Here is an 11,194-nt window from a genome sequence, read left to right as displayed (position 1 = left end):
AGCAGCCGCAGTGAGTGGCCCGTCCAGAAAGCCGGCGACTGATCTGCCTCACCCGGGAAGAGTGCAATGATGGTGCCAACTTGGGCCAGTGAAGCAACGTCCTCCCCAACTAGACTGAAGAACAAAAGGACAGCAACTTGTCTGTTCCCCTTCCCCCGATTCCCCAGCGCTGTTCCCATCCCCCAATTGCCCAATAAAAATCTTTAAAAAAAAATAAAATAAAAAAACAATAAATAAATGAGTTAGTTGACTTTCAAGCCAAGGAATGACCATATTATTACTTCCATTTTTCATATGGGAAAATAAGCTGAAATGTTAATAATTTTACCCAAGACCACAAAAGCCAGATGTGGATCCCAGGGTGAATCTTGATCTTGCCAACTTTTGTACTTTGCTTAGTCCATTGAACAACAATATCTTAACAACAACAACAACACATATATTTGTATTCAGCCAAAGAAGTGAGTGAATAAGTATGTGTGTATGTGCATATTTCCAACAAATTCTCAGGGTAATTTTATATCATATTTAACATTACTTGTAAGTTATGTTGTTAAAAGTATTGGCCAGCATGTATAGACAAGATAATCCCTAAACGATAGGAGGACAAAGCTGAGTTCAGGCCTCTGGGGCTCTTCCATTCCTGTGAATATGAGGAACAGACTCTAAACCACACATTCCCTCCTAGCAAAACCCTGCCTTCTCCAGTTTGAAAACCAAATAAAACATCCTATCAACAAATCAGTGACCATATTCTCCCATGATCAGTGAGTTAGCATCTCCTAGAATATTCAGACGACCCACATTTGAAGTTGGAATTGGAAGAAAGGCAAAAAACACATTCTGTCTATCACAGGAATGAAGAAAACCCGGTAGCTTTGTTTCCCCCATTTTTATGTATCTTTGCTCTGGAGCCAATCTAAAAATCATATTCTGGTTTCTCATTCCTGAGACCACATCCACAGAAATATAGTCAAAAAGAACATCTTTAAGAAAACAAGAGGTCTTGATCTTATCAGCTTAAATTGGTGAAACTGACCAGGGACATTTATCACTCAATCCCACCGCTTTTTTCCTGTCAGAAGAATCACCATTATCATTACCTCTGAGAATGCAAGAAGCATTTAAGTGATAGCCACTTACCATGGGGAACGTTTCAGCCACAATTAACTTCCCATTTTGATATCCGTCTCCATTTTTGTACGCAATTATTTTCACGGCCTTCTGGTGCGTAGCTGCCATCCTACTACGAGATACAACGTGCGTGCAGGCCTTCATCCGTAAAGATAATAGACGTTCTTCATAATAACTTAGCGTTCTCTGGGCCTCATAAGAAGACAAATCAGTCTGATTTAAAAAATAATAATAATAATCATAGGTCTACTCAAGCTTTTTTTCAGTTTTGTTATTTTGGTATACTTCAGTCTCTTCATATAATACATAGATGTACATGTATGGCATCTAAATTTTGAAATGCTCACTTTACATGCTATAGGTATTGGATTCTGTAGCGGGAAAGACACTGGGTCAGAACTCAGTTGTCTTCGCAGCCTGTCACTGAGACTCGAGGTGACTAGGGGTCTCTGGCAGTTTCTGGCCTTCTCCTGGGACAGGGGATGGGGATGGATGCCAGGGCCAGGGAGAGCCGGGGGTTGATGCAAAGGGACATTAGCACTACATACAACCTCTTCATCTCTAACTTTAGGATGAAGCCATCCTGTGGTGAAAGCTATAGACGAGAGAGGAGGGGAAGCAGTGAAGTCTTCACCATAAGGCCATCAGGAAGGTGAACACCCACCCTTCCCCTTCCCCTTCCCCTTCCCCGTCCTCCTCGGGATGCTGCCCTGCGGGAAAAGTGCTGCGATGCTGGAACACTGGGAATTCTTTCCAACCATCTCACCTCCTCCTTTACACTGCCCCACTATCACCAAGGCAAAGCCAAACGCCTCAGACTTCCCCAGACGACAGACTGCCTTTTTCCTTCAGTTATTATTTCTGTTGATGTTGATTGTCACTGTTACTATCCCAGCCCACCCCTCCCCTGCAATGAGTATCGGGTTTAGGGGAGCGAGATTGATGGGGAATGGGGTGGGCAAGCCCCGACGAGCATTGCAGGCATCTTGGAACATATCAGAAGGCTGCCCACCTCTCAGGAATCTCTCCTTTTTATACAGGCGTTTCAGGCCCCCTTAGCTCATCTCATGTCTAAACTTGAAGGAAAGGACATTTTAAATGGTGCCATTTTAAATCGAGATCACAGGAAGGTGGCAGAGATGTTTTTTCTCCATAAGCTATAAATAATATTAGACATGGATGTGTGAATTCAGGCACCCAACCTGAAAAGTCATTGAAAACAACATGTCAAATTCTCCATGAAATGTCTCATACTAGAAAAAAAGGAGTTTACCCTGTGGATTTAAACAACAAAAGCTGCTCTACAAAGTAAAGATTTGCAGTTACTTCCTCATCTAAAAGCAACAGAGAGAGCAGTGGAAGGTGTCCGTGGATGATTAAAGCTGCAGAAGTGCCCAATTAACTTCAAAGAGTATACTGAGCTATTAATAGACAATGTATTTTAAATTACAGCAGGGAAAAGGAAATCAATGCAGGTGGAATGGTAAAGGTGCATCAGAGGAAGATGAACTGGATGAGCGGAGACGAGCTTGAGTGCAAGGCAGACAATGAATGCATCAGAGCTTCCCAGTGAGGCCATATAGGTATTAGCAGAGGGAGGTCAGGTCCTTACATACCTTGGCCACACTGATGACCTTGAAAGGCCCTCGTGAGAAGGGCTTCTGGGTCTTGGAGCCAGAGGCACAGAGGAATGGCAGCCCTGGAAGCAACTGTTTCAGTCCCTTCTCTGCTCTCATGGATCGTCCACATGCCAAGCACAGCATCGTTTTTTTCTTTCCAGCGGGTGAGAGGTAATAGTAACCCTAAATAGAAGGACAAAGATGCTTTTATAGGCCCATCTAAATTATGATAGCATTTTTACAGAACACTTTACAGTACAAATAAAATACTTACACAATCCCTGAATGCTAAATTTGAAATCTCAAATTGAATGTACTATTTTGCTCCCTAATAATTTTTTTTTTTCAAAAACAAAAAAAAACAATGTTTGCAAACTCCATTATTGAAAAAGCATAGAAATAATGACAATTCAACATCAATGTGTACAACTCTTTTCCAGGATCAGGGTTTTTTTTAGCAATGGCTAATTCCACATTCAGGGCAAGAAATACATAAAATAAGCAAGGGATGTCATGTGATGCACAGAAAGAAAAAAGCCATCCAAGAGTAAAGAAATCATGTCAAATAGACACAGGAGCCAACATCAAGGGCCCCTCCCACTGGCCCAAAGTGGGATAATTTGGGAGCAGAAGAAAAGAATGCTAACAGAGAAACACTCTGAATATGTTTAAATATGCAAAGTCCCATGAGTTCACAGAGATGCTAAAAATATAAATAAAATAAACAACAACAAAAACCTAACAAACAATAAAACCACAATTTATTGGAGTCCACTGGAAGTCAACTAGCACTAAAACATAACTCTGAAGCTTGGCTATTAAAAAGTGTGACAGATTATTTGCAAAAATGGCTAAAATAAAACTATCCCATCCTTTTTCCATGCCCTTTTGAAATATGACGTTGCTGCTGCTCCAATGAAGAAACAGAGTTTCTTTCTCATTTTCACCTCTCCTTGAATCTGGGTAAGGCCGTATGACTTGCGTGGGCCAATGTAGCATTAGCAAATGTGATGCAAGCAGATGCATAAGAAGGGCTTGCACATCGGTGCTTGTATCTTTTGGCTGCAATTGGAACCCTGAGACCACAATCCAAACACACTTTGGCTAGCCTACTTGAGAAGCCTTGAGGAGAACCAAAGCCCTCAGCTACCAGCCTGGCAAGTACCAGACATGTGAGGGAGGCCATCTTTGATCATCCAGTCCCCATGGAACCACCAAACTACTGAAGGACCACCAGACGACTACACTCACATTAGTGATCTGGGCAAGGCCAGCAGAACTGCCCAGTGGAGCCCAGCCCAAAACTCCTGACCCTCAGAGTAAAAAATCCTTGTTGGGTTAAGCCACTATTTTTAGGTGGTTGGTTATACAACAGTAGATAAGTGAGATAGAACAAATTAAGCATTTATCCTACCATCCCTTATAAACCATATTTTTGTCAAGTACCTAATTGAAGTGGTGAAGTTCCTTCCATGAAAAATTCATCTAATACGTTTACACAAAATAAACCCTTTTGAAATTCTTAACAAAGTAATTGATTTAGGCAAAGGTCACCAAAGGGTGGCCCTAGAGGAAATGCCCCTGGGAAATTTTTTTTAATGAGAGGTTAAGTTGTACTCATATGAACCCACTGATAACTGTTATCACTAAAAATGGAAAATCCAGACATTGGATGTCTGCCTAAGTAATATATATGAAATATGCAGTAAAACTTACAAAGATTCTTGTCAAAAAAAGTTGAACATAAATCTAATGATAACTCTAGTGCTAAATTTCTTTCATGGGAATTATAGGAGTTAGGGAAAAAAGTGAAAGGATGCCACAGAGAGCAAACAGATAAATCCAAAGAGAGGCATTCTAGAGGACAAAGGAACCAGATTCTGCAACCGAATGTCACATAGGAACCTTGTTTGAATCCTGACTCAAACCAACCAACCATAAAAAGATTTTTTAAAGAGAACCTGGGAAATATGGTTAAGACCAGCATATTTGAAGAATTATCATTAATTTTGTTAGGTGTGACAATGGCATAATGATTATGTAAGAAAACGTTCAAATTTTTTAGAGGTGCAAGCTTAAATTTGAGGTTCAATTGATATCATGTCTGGGGGTTTGTTAATGTTGCAAACCCTTGAAAATAGTTAAATTTTAATGATAGGTATATGATAATTCATTGTACTAGTCTACTTTTGAATGTGTCTGAAAATTTCCATAATAAAATTTTAAAGTACTTTCATATAGGCTACCTGATTTGCTTTGTTCCTCACAAGGCTAAAAATTAAGTACAGTCAGAGCTAATATCATCATTCTTGATTAACATATGAGAAAACAAATGATCAGAGAGGCAAGTTTTTATCCAAGGAGACCCAAGTAGTACACAGCAGAGCTGAAATATAAAACTGTGCCTTCTGATTCCCAGCTCTTGGCTTCTTTGCTTTTGCCATATAGCTCCAACTACTCCTTTAAGTACATACAGCTACCTCAATTCAAAACCAACATTTAGATTCTAGATGATACTTTCGAAAATGTAATTCTTAACTTCCACCATGGATTTCTCTATCTGCACATCGAATTTCCATTTCTCTACAAATTACTGGAATGCAGAAAATTAAATATCCCCTCTCAGATGAATATTACATATGGAATCATTTATATAGAAAAGTGTGGGCTTCATGATGAATTGGTGCCAATGCATTTATTAGCTGGGATATTTCTGTGAAGTGAGACTTCTCACCAAACATTTTGTTATCCTGACATACAGTTCATAAAGGAAGAATAAAATAAATGCTTGATTCTTTATTTCCCACTTTTCAAAGTAATGAATTGGTTCCATCGCATCATTTACTCATCACCAATGAGTTGTTTTTGCTACTGTTTAATATCAGTATGAACATAGGGATTTAAACATACCTAATGTATGTCAATATACTATACTCCTTAGTCATACTGATGCTTCAATTGCTTCATATTTGGACAGTGGGAGGCTTCTAAAGTTGACTGGATTCCATTTAAGTTAACCTTACTAGTCTGACAGCATATTTGCTAACAGGCATCAGTTCACAGGCAAAGGAGGAAAAGGCGTGGGAATGATAGCACAGTCAAAACCTGAGAGATGAAAAATGGAATGGTACATTCGGACATCTTTTATTCAGGAGAGCTAGAGAACGGCGAGTGAAGAAACAGCAGTGGTTTAGAGGCATCTGAGGAGTGGAGTAAAGAAGGTCTTGGAGGGTCTTGTAGTGTGCATGATGAGATTTCAGTTTTCCATACATCAGTGGTCATCTACAACGCCAAGGTGGCTTGCCCCACCGACCCACAATATCTCGGGTATTTGTAACGTATAGTGCAAGTAATTCCTTACTAATAAAAATGAAAGGACCCAACCTGAGAAATGATTTTCTTTACAAATTACAGTACATGTATGCATAGGCCTATCATTGGTATGATGTAATAGAGTGAAAAGCCACACTCATTTCCATTTTAGTATGCTTTCTGGAGTGGAGTGACACCTAGTGTGGCAGGCACACCTGTGGGAGGGTAGTGTGTGTGATTAGCCCCCTTCACGCATCTCCTGGTGAACGGATGCTGATCGAGAGACGGTGCTGGTGATGGGGAGCCAGCAAAACAACTTAAGCAGACGGCAATATCAATATTCTTTCATGCTTTCCTAACCAGAATCCCAGAGTCCATGTGATCTCATTCACACATCAGAGCTCATTTGTGTGAACATAGGTTTTCCAGAGAAATCATGTCTTCCTTTATTAAATTATCCCCATTTTCCCCTATTTTTCTTTTATCCTCAGTAGGAAGGAACCACTTACTGGCTGATCAATGTTTTCTTCTTTAACCACAGAGGATGTACAAATACCAGCATAATTTGCTGCTGTGATTTCCTTATCCAGTGCAGTGCTATGGAAGGCCATAAAAGCTTTCACATTTTCAATGTAATTCCACTTTTGATTGGAAGCCCCATTGTTATATGCTTTACATGTCTGAAAAAGAGACAAAATATGGAGTCAAATGGGAGAGTTTATGATTTGGTTATGGCAGTAAGAGTTTTCATTGCATAAATTCAGAAACTACAGATAACTACTCATAATTCTACTATATTCTTATATATAATTCTACTATATCAATAATTACTACTGATATTTGATGATTATATATATAATATTCTTATATTTATAAATATGCATTCTTTGATTTACAAAAATAGAATTACAAAACACATACAATTTGGTAAATGCATTTTTTAAACAATATTCCATAACTCTTTATTATTTGATCTTAGGGATATTTTATTGTACCAATCCCCAATAGTTAAATATGTAGATTCTCAAGTTTCCCTTATTATAAGCAAAAGAGCAATGAACAATTATGAAGATAAATCTTTGTGTAAATCCATAACTTCTTTAGAACAAATACCTCAAGACATATAAGGCTTTATTACATCAAAATGCTTTCTAGAAAGGTTATTGTAGTTTACACTTCCACCAATAGTATATGAAATGGCCTGTTTTCCTCACATTCTTACCAAAACATCAATTTAATAAATGAAAAATAGTATGTGGCTGATATTTTAATTTACATTTCACTGATGATCAAGGAGTTTTATATTTTTTAACATGAGTACAGTCAGCTTTATTTGTAATAGAAACAGCATATTTATTCTAAATATAAGACCTGGCTCAAGCATGAATAAAGAAATGAGTAGCTTCAATTCAAGCGAATTTAAACCAGTAGATTAGTTCCAACTAAGCATATCATGACACCTCAAGGAACTTTATAATGAATAACACTTACTTTACTAAGGAGAGATTGATAGTAAGGAGGAAAATAAATGCGTCTTAAGAACTGATTAATAGGTCAGACAATAGAGCATCCCTCGGAGGTATGAAAACAAAGACCATATTTCAAGGAACGGGGAGGGGGGCATAGGAACATTAACCTAACATGCCTCATTTTTATTAATTTACATGAACTTTAATATTTTCTCACAAACTGATTGCTTCAAGAAATAAAAATGAAAGACCAGGAAAGAAAAAAAAATCTTGAAAGGTAATACAAATTACCTTGGGATCAAACTCATTTCTTATAAAATGGGAACCTCCAGGGAAAACATCCATATCTATAATTTTATGAAACTGAGCACAGTACTAAATTTGCATCAGCATGAGGTTTTATCTCACTGCCAAAGAGGCACCTGACAGGAAAGAATGTGATGTTATCTACTTAAGAATAAATTTTAGTCCATATTTGTGTTTCCTAGAATAAATTTGTAGTCCATATTTATCATCAGGATAGAAGACTTAATTAAGCTTCGATATTTGTCCAGATTGCTATGTCCTGATTTTGGATTTAGGACCCGCAAAACAAGTTGCCTACTTGCTGTTAAAAACATGGAATAAAACCAATGTTATTTAGAGACAATATATTCTGTTTAACAAAAAGATGGTAAATGCTGCAAAGGATACAGAGAGTAAACGCAGAGTCGGGACATTCCTGAACTCTCTCTCCTCCTCACAAGGAGAAACACATATTCATCGAGGAGAGTCTTTGGTTTTAAGTAAATGAGGGTGACAGACAAACATGAAAAAAAGAACTCCCTAGGTCTATGTCCAAAGCCCAAATGAAGTCAGAATTCTCTGGCATCTCCAAAAAGTGTTTGGCTTCTATAAGTTTTTACAAACGTTATGTTAAGTGTATTTCAAGTGAGTCCCTTAGAATTAACATAGACAAGTTCACATCCTCCAGGAAGACCCCTCTGACCATGTTCTTTCCCTCCAGTTGCCAGGCAAGAGGGGACTTGCATATGTTTCTCATCACTGAACTTACAACATGTGCATCGAACAGCCATTTCTCTGACCACGCCCACCACTGAGACTGAGCTACATGAATGCCATGGGGACAATTGTTCATGCTTGCCGTTGGATTTGATTTAAGTAACTAGCATTGCTCCTGACATGCAGCAAGCCCATAATTACCATCTGTTGGATTCAACTAAATTAAGAGCCGCATGAACATGCTCAACTTGAAATCCAAGCAGACTATTGTAAATATTTTAGCAATGGCATTCAAGATAGAATCCTGTGACAGGCATTTTCATTGCCCACAATGAGGAGGTATGGAACATTACTTAAATTTAACTAAATAAAAGGCCACGATTACTCTTTAGCCTATTTATATCTTACCTGAACAATGACTGGATAGCCACAGTTCTCGCCTTGGTCATTTCTCACCTTGGTCATGGACACCGCCAGCACAAGGTCTGGGTTGCTCACCAGGTGAAAGGTCCTTGGGAAACAGGATTAGGCAGATTACAGAGTAGCATGAGTAGCTTAGAGCCCCCTTTGTACCACGTATCAGTGCGGTGCCTCTTAGCTCCATACATGCCCTGTGATAACTGGTGTGACTAGATGTACAAATGGATGCTATTTCTACAGTAAGCACAATGTTAAGCTTTCTCTACAGAGAGTGCTGGAAGAACACTGCAGGAGGCTCTCCCGCTCTCTCTGGCTTTGCATGGGGTCAGTGGTGGACAGTGGGGTATCAGTGATGCTCTGTCCCAACCAGGTACCCAGGATGCATTGTCCCTCAGCACCCTCACTGCCCTGACTTGGCCTGTTGATCATCTGTAGCCTTTCCAACATGCATACCACATGCTCCAGGCCTTCTGCCACAACAACACCTTCATTCCCTTATGCCCATGTGTCCAGCAACCAGCTGCACCCCCATATATGTTCCAGGGGGCTGCTTCTTGTTTGCCCAGCAACCACAAACCAGGTCTGGCCAGGCACATCAGCAAACTTCTCTGCCATCCAGTGGGCTGCAGCCATACCTTTTCCAGGGAGCTCTGAACTCCAGCCCTGGGGAGGGGCCCAATTCCAAGTCTGTCCTTCCTTGCCTACTCTCCCTCAGCCCTGGAGTACCATACAGAATTTACTCGTTCTTTAAAAATATCTGGTCATTACTCTTTTGTCATCATGTAATAATTCTTTATGTTAAACTTCCCCTGTTTAAATCACTGGATGGTTTCTGTCACCAGATTGTTCCCAGACTGAGACACTCTCCTCACCAGTGTGGCAGTGTGATTAAGAACATGGATTCTGGAGCCACGATGCCTAAGTTTGAGTCCTGGGTCCACCTTTCAGTAGCTCCATGGCTTTGCTTAACAACTCTGTGCCTCAGTATCCCCATCTGTAGAATGGGATAATGGTGCACACAGGACTATTAATTCAATTAATGTATATAAAATGCATTGATTATTGTCTGGTACATAAAACTTAGTATTAGCTACTATTATTAATGGTTGGGATTTTTTAATAGCTTTCCCTTAAATTTTTTTTAAGGAGTTTTCCCTAAAAGTCCAAGATATATGGTGAATTTTTTTTTAAAGCTGAGCCATCCTGCCACCTGTTGGCAGCTCAGCAGCTGCTCAGCTCAGGCCAGGAATCGAACCGCTGTTGCTCAGAGCTCAAACTCTTGAGCAAGTGAATATTTTTAAGTGATCTTATAATGGAGCTAACATAAAGCCTCCTTGACTGAAAAAAATCAAAATTATTGAGCTAAAACCCTCAAATTCTTGTCCTTGCATCACTCAAAAGCGAACATAAACCAAGCATTCAAGGCTCTTGTCTGTATAGAAAAAGCCAGTTCTTTACATCGGGCAGCATAGTTACATTACAGACCAGTAGTGGTCTTCCTGCTGTGGAAAATACAAGTCCTCCAGAATATAAAACTTAATGAAGTGGGGTTGGAGAGAAGAGGAGGAGGAGGGAGGGGATCTGTCATAAAAGTAACACATTTTTCCTTTCAAGACTTAAAAAAAGCTCATTTAAATCCCTGAACATAAAACAATATATCCTCATTGTAAAGAATTCGCAAAGTATTGGGGAATACAGTCAAATTATAACAGAATTTTAAACATCACTCTGAGTTCTACGAGATAATCTCTCTTACAGTGTATTTCTTCCTTCTATGGTTAGCTAACGAAGTATCATTTTAAATCCAAAATGGGTATTGAATTTTATCAAAGGCCTTTGTAGCATTTATGAAGACTGTGCACTGCGCAATATTCTGTACTGTTCATCTCTGCAGCCTCAGCATGTCGCACAGTTTGCACCTAGCATTCTTATTGCCACTCAATAGTTTTCAAATGAATGAATAAGTGTATATTTCTGCCAAGACCTACTGAGATGCCAAGATTATTTACCTAGCTGTCTCTACATTTTTGCTGACTGGAATGGATGTAGCAAGGTCTCCCATGCTTCAGGGCCATGCTCAGCCATTATAGCATTGGGTTTTCTTTTCCTTTTTAAACAGTGCATTCAATTGGCACTCACCCATAGCAGGAGTGCCTGCATCCTGCAGGAAGCCTGAGCTTATAGACTTCTATATAAAACCCCCTGTGTGCCAAACAGCAGTGAGAAATCACTCCATGT

At 39.3% G+C, this 11,194-nt stretch overlaps 1 protein-coding gene across 1 annotated transcript in view; it reads right to left on the bottom strand.

The window, feature by feature from the left end:
- Positions 1 to 11,194, bottom strand: part of DCDC1 (doublecortin domain containing 1) — a 392,688-nt gene that overhangs the window by 35,197 nt on the left and 346,297 nt on the right. The window contains exons 29-32 of the mRNA XM_019650696.1: positions 8,945 to 9,047; positions 6,575 to 6,745; positions 2,751 to 2,936; positions 1,144 to 1,347 (exon numbers count right to left, since the gene is read on the bottom strand). Of these exons, the coding sequence (XP_019506241.1) occupies positions 1,144 to 1,347; positions 2,751 to 2,936; positions 6,575 to 6,745; positions 8,945 to 9,047 (664 nt within the window). The remainder of the gene's footprint in view (positions 1 to 1,143; positions 1,348 to 2,750; positions 2,937 to 6,574; positions 6,746 to 8,944; positions 9,048 to 11,194) is intronic.

The sequence above is a fragment of the Hipposideros armiger genome, unplaced genomic scaffold (assembly GCF_001890085.2).
Source record: "Hipposideros armiger isolate ML-2016 unplaced genomic scaffold, ASM189008v1 scaffold_145, whole genome shotgun sequence".
Taxonomy (NCBI): domain Eukaryota; kingdom Metazoa; phylum Chordata; class Mammalia; order Chiroptera; family Hipposideridae; genus Hipposideros; species Hipposideros armiger.
The sequence above is the reverse complement of the archived record's forward strand: the minus strand, read 5'-3'. Positions and strand labels throughout refer to the sequence as shown.